The sequence below is a fragment of the Eptatretus burgeri genome, chromosome 16, assembly GCF_056783735.1.
Source record: "Eptatretus burgeri isolate ZD-2024b chromosome 16, Ebu_testis_v1, whole genome shotgun sequence".
NCBI classification, from domain to species: domain Eukaryota; kingdom Metazoa; phylum Chordata; class Myxini; order Myxiniformes; family Myxinidae; genus Eptatretus; species Eptatretus burgeri.
Window position 1 is genome coordinate 18,471,839 of NC_140976.1, and position 12,506 is coordinate 18,484,344.

Below are 12,506 nucleotides of genomic sequence, written 5' to 3' on the forward strand. Positions count from 1 at the left end.
GCAGTCATCTTTGCGGAGACTTTAGACATCCTCTTGGGGGCCCTCGAGGTGCTGAATGAGGAGTCGGAGCCGTTGGGATTACGGGTTTCTTGGGTCAAAACAAAGATCCAGGCTTTCGGTGACATCTTGGATGCTGCTGTCCTGTCTGTGTCTGTTTGTGGTGAGGATGTTGAGGTCGTGGATAGATTCACTTACCTTGGCAGTGATATTCATGTCTCCGCAGGTTGTGAGCCGGAGGTCAATAGACGTCTGGGTCGGGCCTGGGGAGTCATGGATTCACTGGATCATGGGGTGTGGCGCTGCCGGTACCTGTGCGGGAGGACGAAAGTCCGAGTCTTCAGGTCCTTGGTACTTCCAGTCTTGCTCTATGGGTGCGAGACTTGGACTTTGACCAAGGATCTGAGACGGAGACTTAATTCCTTTGGTACCAGGTCTCTTCGGAGAATCCTTGGCTATTGCTGGTCGGATTTTGTGTCCAACGAGCGGTTGCTGAGAGAGACTCGGATGAGATTTGTTACCTGCATAGTCCGTGAGCGTCAGCTGCGGCTGTATGGACATGTGGCTCGTTTTCCTGACGCTGATCCTGCTCACCAGATTCTCTCAGCGAGGGAGTCTCATGAGTGGAGGAGGCCAGTGGGCTGACCACGTGCCTCATGGTTGCAGCAGGTTGACCATCATCTCAAGGAGATGGGGATGGGCCTGGCATCTGCCTGGGGGATGGCCAGACGGAGGCCCCTGGAGTACCGGCGGAAAGTGGACGCAGCGACGCGCTGTTCTGGCACATGCTCCCATACCTGACCTGGGTCCTTGGGAACTTTTTGGTACTTTTGGGTCCTTGGGGACTTTTTGGATCCTTGGTATATTTGGGGAATTTTGAGTCCTTGGGGACTTTTTGGGTACTTTGGGACTTTTGGGTCCTTGGGTATTTTTGTGACTTCTGGGTCCTTGGGGACGTTTGAGTCCTCGGGGTCTTCAGGGTCTATAGCTTTGGCTTACCACAACACGGAAATGTTGAACATATTTATTTAGTTCGGTTCCAATTGTGCGTGGAGTCAGACCAGCTGTGCAGTGAGGCAATGGGTGGAAGACACAGCTCAACCAATGAGGTATGCTGGCCTTTGGCCGTGTTATGTCACATGATATGTGTTTACCAATGAGATTGCATGTAAATGAAAAAGCCAGAAAAGTGATCTTAAAAGACTCAGGTAGTAGATGAAAATCGCCTTGGGACAATCACTGGATCAGACTTGGGCTGTGTGCCAAATTTGGTAGTTGTCGGTCCAGCAGTACTTGCAAAAAAACGCGAACAAACAGACAGTCAGACATCCGATGAATGTAATATATTTGTTGGTTCAAATTCAATACTTTTATTTTTGCTGGTGATGGTTACCAAATTTTCATTATGTGACCTATAGTGGAAATATGATGGTCTTACACTAAAGCCATTGCTTCTGGTGGTTAGTTGGCACGATCAAAACTGTGGATGGTCTCGAGTCTGAAAACAAAGATCTAGTTGTTGTCCAAGGAAATACATATCCTGTAACTGCCGATTGTTGAACTTGAGCTCAAAAGGCCAAGTTATGAGACTTATAAGGAAATACAACTAATGTTCGTGCAAGAAGAGGTCATTTGGCCCATCATGCCTGCGCTACATTACACCAAATTGAAATCACTGGACAACTACTTAACTTGGTGGTGGGCTTGAGATGTGTCGTCACGTGACGACTTTTCCATTGAAAACAAAATTGTTCTCGAAGGAAAGTTACGTCTATTTATTACATACCCAATTATGGTTGTTGTTTTGGTTTTGTGGGGGTGGGGTTTTTTGGGGGGGATGGGGGGGGGCCGCCAACGATATATTTGATCCATCCCTTCACTCCTATCAGAGACCAAAGCTTCTTTCACCACTCCTCCCACTTCCCACTTCCTTATTTTCTCTCTCCTATATCCTTTCTCTTCCTTCTTCTTAATGTTAAATTTCTCAATTTAGCCCCCCAAGAATCTCCCCTATGTGTATACGCAATCCATTCATCCATTGGGACCATGCTCCGTGCAGAGCGTTAGTGATGCCTAAGCAGTCTCCTGGGCTGTTGGACACAATCCTGGACGGGTCGCCACTCCGACACAGGATACGAGCAAGCTGGCACTCATTTTGCCGACCTCGGAAGGATGACAGGCAGAGTCAACCCCACCTGATATTAATTCAACAGCAGAGCTGGATTTGAACTCAGGATCCGAGGATCCCAAGCCCACTACCTATATGCAATGAGTTGATCATAAATAGATGATTCTTCAGGTAGCTTAGCATTCTCATACCATTATGGTTTGTGAGGCTTAGAACTACACTGATGGTTAATTGGTCATTATCTATTAATATCATTGTAATTCTTGTAAACTACAATCTCCTCATATCTTTATCCTGCATGTGATTGATAAGGTCTACAAAGAGTCCAAGCTCAATGTTTAAAATGTGCAGAAGCATTGTTTCTGCTCAATAATATTGAATGGCTTGATGATGGAGAAGGTATGGGACCTTGTTGGGTTGCCTTCCCTGATATGGGTTCGATTCCCATGGCTGTTCAGCAGAAAAGTCCACTCCCTGCGACTGAGTGGCAACCTGTCCAGGAATTATTCTTGGAGTCATAAATTATATGGGTGTCTGTTGAGTGGTGTATAGGTATGGTGGTATGGTATGCGCAGCGATGGAGTGATGGGTTGTTTGATACGCAGTGATGGGAGGTTGGCAGTGGTATGCACAGGTTTGATGCTGAACGTGCTGGTTATATCATACTAGCAGAGTACCCACCCGCCCTATGGGCGATCTTCGTTCAAGGATGCAACATGCTTTTCTGACACGTACATTTATTTGGGCGGCGTATAGGCAACTGACAGTTCTATATATCCAAAAAAAACACTCAGGCTACGTGGATGAAGCAAAACATACCTACTGCTTATAATTCAAAACACCTGACTGCACTGGAAAACGTGTGGACAGGAATACTGTGCTGTAAATGGTGGAGACTTGTAATATCCTCCCCCACCTGGAGGTGGCGATACACAATACACATTTACATAGAGAATTTGTGAACTTCCCCCCTCCCCCTTCCCCCTCCCCCTTCCCCCTCTCCCTTCCCCCTCTCCCTCCCCACCAAAAGCATCGGTGAAGATAAAAACACCCTATACATCAATCTGGGTCATGGTGATCCTCTGTAGCAAATCTGGATGTAAGCCCACACCTGTGGGAGTAGAGTGACAAACAAACAAACACACACAAACACTGGTCCATGAATTAAAGTAAGGATGATTGTGTAATGTTTGTGGTGGTGAGCTATGTATTCTGGAAGTTGTTTTGTGAAAAGGGGAATAGATAACGATGGTGGGGTTAGCCTTTGACCTGTATCGAGTGATCGCCGAGGTGTGAGAACTTTCTGGTTCCTTCCGGATTTGGAATCGTCTAGAAAGCGCGAACTACTTGTGCAAGGAAGAACCTTGGTGGAGATTTCTTCTAGGGGGGGGGTACAAATGGGGAGGAGAGAAGAAGGACGGGGAGAGACCTGCCATTGTGGATCGATCAAAGGACCGCCACGGTAACTTTCACGGCTTGTCATGAGCACCCGATGCTCTGTCAAGTGTCTGGACTTATACCGACATCACCATCCATCTTCCCTGTGTTCATGTTATACACAGATTGTGTAGATGGCTGATTCGGCTGTTCTCATCTTTGCCCATAGTTGCTGATGCTGGGATCCCAGGTTAAAATGCCATTAAATATTCTGCGTTGATTGTGTCCATCCTCTATTAATGTCCATAACGCCAATGACGGAACCACTGAGTACAACTGCCCAGTGGGCATTTAAGGTTTGGATGTGACGTTTTGACCACCGAAGTTCGAGATGAAGACCATGTGGTGGTTGAAACGTCAGACTTGAGACTTGAGACTTGAGCCTTCAACAAAGATGGCGAGAGTGTGTGGTTCTAATGAATCCCCTGATATTGAAGATTACCCCATACATGTCACACAGAGCAGGGTTAAGCAATTGATTCCCTCTGTCTTTCTGACAGACGTCATGTCGATAATCGAGAAACTACTCAATTTCAATTGGATTTTATATTTTGAATGCCATAGAACACAAATTGGAACAAAAACCTACAGCTTAGCAGTACTTTGGCTCTGAATTTGAAGTTTTGTCACGAGCGGATGAGCACTAGCGGTATAACAATTGCTTCAATCTGTCTGTCAGTCTGACAGTTGAACAAAATTGAAAATAATTCCAAACAGGAAACTTGCATATTTTGGGGCCATCATAAAGGAAACAAACAACAGGCACGAAAAACTAATTTAATGTGTTAAATAAGATGGTGTCAAAGAGGATGCATCAGTAGTGGTAAACTTCAGATTCACTTGTTTATTCTTAGCTTATCTGGAATTGGAATTACAGATGAGGTATTTTTATGGTGCACTGTCCCTCCATCTTCTATTTCAACTTCTCTGGCCAAATCCGGCTGAAATTTGCCAGCAATGTTCTGCTCCTAACTGGTAACGGGGATTGCAAAGCTCGTTATGGTCACGTGATTTTAAGTAAGTCAAAATGGCGGACTTAGTAAATGTCTTCAAAAATCTTCTTCTCCAGACCTACTAGTCAAAATGCTACCAAATTTGGGTTACAACATGAGGAGAGGGTCCTGATGTGAAATTGCGGAGGCCATGCTGATCACATGACTGGAAGTGTGTCAAAATGGAGTCGAGTAAATTCCTTCAAAAATATTCTTCTCCAGACCCACCAATCAGAATGCCACCGAATTTGGGTTACAACATTAGGACAAGGTCGTGATGGTAAATTGCGGAGGTCACGCCGATCACCTGATAAGAAGTGTGTCAAAATGGCGTCCAAGGTAATTTTTGGGGAAAATCAAGTAAATTCCTTCAAGAATCTTCTTCTCCAGACCCACCAGTCAGAATGCTACCAAATTTGGGTTACAGGGCCTACAGGTCCAGTAGTCCTGTATTTTTGTTCTTCCTACTGCCTTTAAAACCTTTATTTGATTTCAATTGAATTATATTCCTGAAAACTGTAGAGCACAAACCACATTATTTGCACATCACAAAACCTGGAGTTTGGCGACTCTTGGGCAAAGATTTTATGCCGCAGTGACCCATCAAATTAACCGCACACTCTGAAGGCGGAGTAACAGCGAGAATCATACAAAATGGCGGCACCGAGCGATGAAACCACACAGCTAACTTAAGCCAACAAATATGTTTGCTTAAGTGCATATTTTTCTCAAAGATCCTTCCAAAATCTTCAGTTTCTCCAAGCCGTTTGACTCGTCGGCTATGTACTTTTGTCATTATGCCTGCTATTCAAAGTTTACGAACAAAGCGAACATAGATCCTGCTCGGAAACTCAAAACAAGAGTTGAAAGGACCCTTCCCATGTCCCTTTTCTCAAGATTGCGTGGAGAAAGGTGTTCTATGAATTCCGAAGCTTTCTAAGTAATTATGAAATTTTTATGAGGGCATTTATGAAGGTTATCTACAGAAATTATCAGTCTGTTATGAACGAGTGAGATAAAGCGACACACAATCAAACTTTAACGAGAATGCAATTCCATGAGTGATGTTTTTTTCTTCTTTGAACCAGTTTTTTTTACAGAATATCTTAATATATTAGTTACATAATGTAACTGTAGGTTGATAAAGTGTTCAGCTGACAGTGGTTACCATTAAAGAAGCTTAACCGTGCACGATGGTAACACAATACTGCTTGCATTCATTGAAATACGTATCTCGAAGCATCGTCGTGAGACTGAATCCAGAACCCACTTTGATTGATCCAAATGAAGGAAACTTCACCGCACGATGGTATTACCTTGGCAAACAAGACCCAAAAGAGGACGGAAGGTTGCATTCTAATCATCTGCAGCCGAGCGGGCTATGTAATTACCATCTCGACGCATGAACAGCTCCAAGGACCCATGCTTTAAGCTTTTCACTTGTCTCTTCAGGCAGCAGTGCTGTTATTAATGACCGTAAAATCAGGTGCCTTCAAAAACAGTGAAGCCATTTCATTTGGTGATGTTTCACACGGCGCGCTGGTTGCAATGTCAGCGAATTATAATTGGAGTCAGAAAATGCTTGCATCATCTGGTTTTTTTTTATATATAAAGTCACTTTAACAGGTCTGTCAATGTCAAAAAAAAGATGGGACAATCAATTTCTCTTAAATATTTATTCGATACCATATCCGGTGTCGTCCAACACACCCTGGTGAAGTATGTGAGGCCAGTGAGGGTCGCCAGACCAGAAGGTGAAGCTGATATCAGGATTCAGATTGTCAAACAATTCTTCAGGAACAAAACAAAGGAGGTTGTTTTTTTTTTGATTTGTAATTATCATTAAGATAACATTGAAATAGCTGGTAATGCAGTTATCCTGTTTGAGACTTTGTTGGACAGTATATCTCACAAATAAATTAGAAATGAAAAATAATAATAATAATAATAATAATAATAATAATAATAATAATAATAATAATAATAATGATAGAATGACAGAAATGAGGGAAAGGGGGGTGGGGGAATTCTGAGATTTTAATGATAAGTAATGAATTACTCAGCACACAAAAAGGTTGCTGAGGAAACTACACTCGTTTGGCTCCAGAGATTATGTCCTTAACTGGATTTGATCTTTCCTGACGGTGGAAAAAATAATTGAATCTTCGTCTTCTTCCTCTTCGCCATCTTCTTATTTTTTTTTCTTCTTTTCTTTTCTTTCTTATTAGGGTACCAATCCGACAATGCTTGGTAACCGATTGTTTTTCTTCAGTTTATTTATTATTTTTCTTATTCCGCGGGCAATTTTTGGGGGTTTTTTGGCTTTTAAATTCATTTTCTCAGAAACCGTTAGTCCGATCGACGCAAATTTTTCAGTGCATTATCTTTTTTTGAAGAATATTTAGTTGATAATTTTGACGTCATATTTCACGTGGTACTGCGTCATCTATCTATAATTCCAGCAATGTGTGTGTGAGTGTGTGTGTGTGTGTGTGTGTGTGTGTGTGTGTGTGTGTGTGTGTGTGTGTGTGTGTGTGTGTGTGTGTGTGTGTGTGTGTGTGTGTGTGTGTGTGTGTGTGACCGCTGTTTCTCGACAACCACTGGTCCGATCTAATTGAAACTTGCCAGGTATATTGCTGGGGACCTGAGTATGTGCCTTTTCAAGGATTGATATTAATCGGACAAGTGCTTCCCAAGTTATGGCCATTTATTTACCAAACCAATGACAAGACACGTTGCTGCATAGGCGTGGCCGATGGGGAAAGGGCGCCATTTAGTTACCATGTCAGAGGAGTGGCAATGGTCAATGGTAGCGAATGTCATGGCAAGCAAAGACAGGGAGGTAAACTTGATTTTAATTTGGATTTTAATTAACTCTGTGTGTGTAAGTATCACATCAGTTGTTACTTCAATGCAAGCGATAATTCGTGGAATGCATGTGAACATTCCGTACGGGCACGCACCGCTTCCGGATAGTGATGACTTACTGTATTCTAATAATTTCTCGATTTCTTATGCGCATTTATAGATAAACACAATGCCCCAATCCAGTCGTCATTTACAAGAGCGATGGAATGGCCTGTGTGGTTGTTTGAAAGTTTTTTGGGTTTGCATGTACGGCCACGCACGTACGGCCACGCACGTACGGCCACGCACGTACGGGCACGCGAGAGCGAAGGAACAGCCTGTGTGGTTGTTTCTGGCACGTGGATTGAAATATATATTTTTAAATTTTGCACGTACGGCCACGCATGTACGGCCACGCACGTACGGCTGCGTACAGGTCTATCTATAATTCCAGCAATGTGTGTGTGTGTGTGTGTGTGTGTGTCTGTGTGTGTCTGTGTGTGTGTCTGTGTGTGTGTCTGTGTTTGTGTGTGTGTGTGTGTGTGTGTGTGTGTGTGTGTGTGTGTGTGTGTGTGTGTGTGTGTGTGTGTGTCTGTGACCACTGTTTCTCGACAACCACTTGTCCGATCTAATTGAAACTTGCCAGGTATATTGCTGGGGACCTGAGGATGTGCCTTTTCAAGTTTTGATATTAATTGTACAAGTGGTTCCCAAGTTATGGCCATTTATTTACCAAACCAATGACAGGACACGGTGCTATGATGTCACGATTGACGTCACAATTCTTCTTTTTTTATTTTTATTTTTTGCACCTATGACAACGCACGTAGTGGCACGCAAGTATGGGCATGCACATACGGGCACGTACTAGTCTTTGAAAAACCGGGAAAAAATTGAAACTTAGCATGTGGCATCTCGCCATGGGGAAGAAGAATGATTTTTTTGTGACGTCATCAGTGAAGTGGCATCCCAGTGAAAATTCGACACGTAGAACGCTGCATCTGATAATTTGGAAATTTCTTGAGCATCATCTATGCAACTCAAGGAAGAAAAAAAATATATTATGACATCATACAGGGTGCCCCACAGAAAACCAGGAAATTTGGTACAGTTTATTTAAAACAAAACAAAAGCAAACTTAAATGTAGTGTAAAACAAAGATACACTTTATTACATGTTAGTTTATTGATATGGTAAAATACGGCAAAATAAATCTCAAAATCTCAAATTTCCTGGTTTTCTGTGGGGCACCCTGTAGATCACGTGGTTAGGAAGCCATATTGGTTTTTAATTTTTTATCTTCTTCTCCAGAATGGCGAGACAGATTGAGGCAAAACTTTACACACATGTTCTCCAAGACATGGTTGTACAATTTTGTTGATTTCAAATTGACAGGTCACATGGTTTGGTGGCCATATTGAATTTACCCTAAAACCTTCAAAAATCTTCTTCTCCAGAATGGCTGGTCAGATCGAGAGGAAACTTCACACACATATTCTCCAAGGCTGGTGGATAGAAATTTGTTTATGAATAATTGTTTGGCCACATGGCTAGGCAGCCATATTGGATTGAAGAAAAATATGAAATAAAGTTTTCTCTGGAACCACTTATCCTATCAAAGTGAAACTTTGCAACTATCATCTAATGCCATTGCTGCATATCCAGTCAAAATTGACATCAAAAGTCACGTAGTTTAGCGGCCATCTTGGAAAGAAAATGTATCTTATCCGATTAACACGAAAATAAACAAGCATGATCCCCTACCCATTAGAGGCAGAATATAAATTTGCGATGTCATCGGTCACGTGGCTCATCAGCCATATGGATTGAAAATGAGAAAATTTTCAAATTTTCTTCTCCAAAACGGCTGAACAGATTGAGGCAAAACTTTACACACATGTTGTCGAAGACTATAGGATACAAGTTTGCTAATAAATAATTGATATGTAATATGGTTTGGCAGACATATTGAATTGAAGAAAAAATATTTAATAATGTTTACTCTAGAACTGCTGCATCAATCAATGTAAAACTTCAAAATTATGATCTAGGATACACGGAGAATGTATGTTTTAAATTTCAACATAATTGGCCACGTGGTTTGGCAGCCATATTGGTTTGAAGGAAAATATAAATAATGTTTTATCTGGAACTTTTGCATTTATCAATGTCAAACTTCTAAATTATGAACTAGTATACATTTGGAATGTACGTTTTAAATTTCAGCCCGATCAGCCACAAGGTGTGGCAGCCAGAATTATTTAATTGTTTAAATCTGAAACCTTTTCAAATGTTGTTTTTGAATAAGGCTCACTTGGCTGAGCCTGTATGCGTTTCAGGGTACAAGAGTAGCAATTCAATTGATATTGATGATGGCCCCAGGAAAAAGGGTCAACTGTGTACATAATAAATAGATGGAATGTGGTCTGTCCTCGGTCCATAACTTGTGAATCCCGCATCATAGAGAAACGTGTGGGGCGTCATTAGACTCAGGGGAATCCCACTTTATCCTCTGCACCCATGGTGTTAACATCTATTACTTTGTGTTGAGGATATTGAAACATCAATTCAATTGATACCGACTATGTATTCCGGAAAAAGGGCTAACTGCGTACATAATAAAGAGATGGAATGTGGCTTGTTACTAGGTCCGTAACTTGTCAATCCCGTGTTGCATCAAAGCAGGGTTGTATCAAAGCTGGATGTCTTGGTACCCCGTCATCACTGCCAGCAGTTCTAAAGTGGCAGTTCTAGTTTTCTTCTTTTCTTTCTTCTTTTCTTCCATATTTCTTCCTTCTTTATTCTTCTTCTTCTCCTTATTTTTCTTCCTTCTTCGTCTTCTTTTCTCTCTTCTTCCTATTCTTCCCATCCTCATCCCTCTCATCCTCTTCATCCTACTCCAACTCCTCCTCCTCCTCCTCAGGCCTGTGGATTGGCATCATTTTCTGAGGGTGTGGCTGTGCTACTGATGCAATTCTCTCTGTAGGTTGTATCCTCAAGCCTTAAATCTCGAGTATCTAGTCATCCTGTTTCTATGCTAGTGTCAGGTCAGGCCAGATCAGATCCGTGACTTGCTGGAGGTATGTAAACCTGTACTCATGTGATTCATAGTCGGGTTGTCGACGACTAAACTGTCTCCCCCACCAGGTTTTCTGGTAAGGAGGGTGTATGGATATGGACACCAACCAGGATTAAAAAGAAAACCAGTCAAAGGGCGGAGGAGCTCCTTGTGAGCCAACGGCCATCCATATCTGGTGGCAAACTGTGTCTGCGGACCTCCTCCTACATTTGGGTTACCTCTTTCTGTGATGTTTGAGACAGGATTTACACTCTGGCCACTGTAAAACACTTCTGCAACATACACAAAAAAAACACAAATAAAACAAATAAATATCCACTCTGTGGGAGTACCTCCTGTGCAGCTGCCCTTCGCAGGGCAGCTCACCAGATGATGTGATTGGAACAAAGCCTTCAGGACCCCATTCTTTGATGATGGGAGGAAAACCATAGGGAAACCTTGCTGGTTGGGGTTGTGATGGTGTGTGTCTCAGTGGTGCTGAGGTATCATCCACCAGACAGTGGTCTCCTCGGGTAAACATGAGGCGGTCCCTCGAGGTGGGTGCCTTAAATGTTCTCACTCTCAGAGGGGCTGATCACCTGTCTTTGCTGTCATTTGAGTTCCAGCATGTCATTTGAACATCAGTATTGCAGAACTTTCTGAGGTTCGGAAATTGGATAGTGGTGAGATCATGGCCGGTGGTTACAACTACAACTGGACTGGTCACTTTGAGAGTTACCTTGCGCAAGGAGTTGCTGGACCTGTGTCCAACAAACCAACTTCAATTATAATGGAGGTAACACCAGTTAAGGAGTGACAGAGGATTCGACGGTCTTCGTCACACGCTGGGTATCAATTCATTGGTCTCTATATATGCTGCGACTGAGGCGAGTGATCTCACTGTGAAGTTGAAATTCTATGCCGCGCTCGAGTCTATTGTTGATCAGTGCCCCCAGGCAAGATACTCTTCTTGTCTTAGGGGATTTCAATGCATCAACTGGCACTAATAGGGATGGCTATGAGACATGTGTTGGTCCCCGTGGGTCTGGAACCATGAGCCAGAATAGCAACAAATTCCTTGAATTCATGAGATGCTGTGGACTTAAGGTGGCTGGTTCTTGGTTTCAGTGCCTACATCACTGGACATGGTGTGCCAAAGCCGGTGGTATGGCAAAGGTGATTGACTATGTACTCATTGATTGTCATTGGAGGATACTCCAGAACTGCAGTGTCGACCAGAGTGCTCAGTTCCTCAAAACTGACCACAGGCTTGTTGTAGCAACTCTGAAGTTGTGGCTAAAATCCAAGAGAATAGTACCATTCCAGCCTAGGCTAGATGTTGGCATGCTCAAGGATGAGAGGATAGCTGAGGAGTTGGCGAACAGGCTGAGTGGGGATTTGGGGGTTCTGGGTGTTTTGGGGTATCCTGAAGAGTTGTGGAGTGCTTTCAAGACTACCATCATTGATGCTGTCGGTGGGTGTCTTGGAACCCACCATCAGGGGAATAGGAACTTTGTCTCTCAAGGGACACTGCATAACATTTACCAAAGTCACAGGGAAAGGCTTAATGTCAGAACTGAGTTGTTCAGGGAGCTGAGGCATAAAACCCTACGTTCGATGAGGGCAGACAAGGAAACCGAAGTGCAAGGAATCTGTGAAATGGTAGAGCATCACCTGTGGTCAATTGATTCTCATCCTGCTTGCAGAAGAATCCATGCATTGCGTTCCTCCAAGCCTGTCCCTCAGTATACTACATTCAGATGGAGGGTGGTGAGCTCTTGACAGTGGAGTCTGAATTGAAGGCTCGCGAGGCTGGTTACATTTAGCGTCTAAAGGAGGATGCCCCACCAGCTGTTGTGTTTGTTCTCAGGGGTGTTACTTTCTCTTTTGCTGACCCTCCAATCAACTGTGAACCAACTTTGATTGTGGAAACACAGGATGTGGTGAACTGGTTTATCGGGGCAAAGCTCCTGGGATTTGTGACATCCATGCAAAGATTTCAAGGCTGGGTGGAAAGCTATATTTGTGTCATTGCATGCAGTTCTGT

At 43.1% G+C, this 12,506-nt stretch overlaps 1 protein-coding gene across 8 annotated transcripts in view; it reads right to left on the reverse strand.

Moving 5' to 3' along the window:
• The window catches only part of LOC147010630 (fibronectin type III domain-containing protein 5b-like), an 89,337-nt gene that overhangs the window by 57,462 nt on the left and 19,369 nt on the right, over positions 1-12,506 (reverse strand). For 4 of the 8 annotated variants that reach the window (XM_085860590.1, XM_085860587.1, XM_085860589.1 and 1 more), the window contains exon 4: positions 3,395-3,505. The exons of 3 other annotated variants lie outside the window; for them this stretch is intronic. In XM_085860590.1, coding sequence (XP_085716716.1) covers positions 3,395-3,505 — 111 coding nt within the window. The remainder of the gene's footprint in view (positions 1-3,394; positions 3,506-12,506) is intronic. One more of the 8 variants, XM_085860588.1, reaches the window with a different exon arrangement.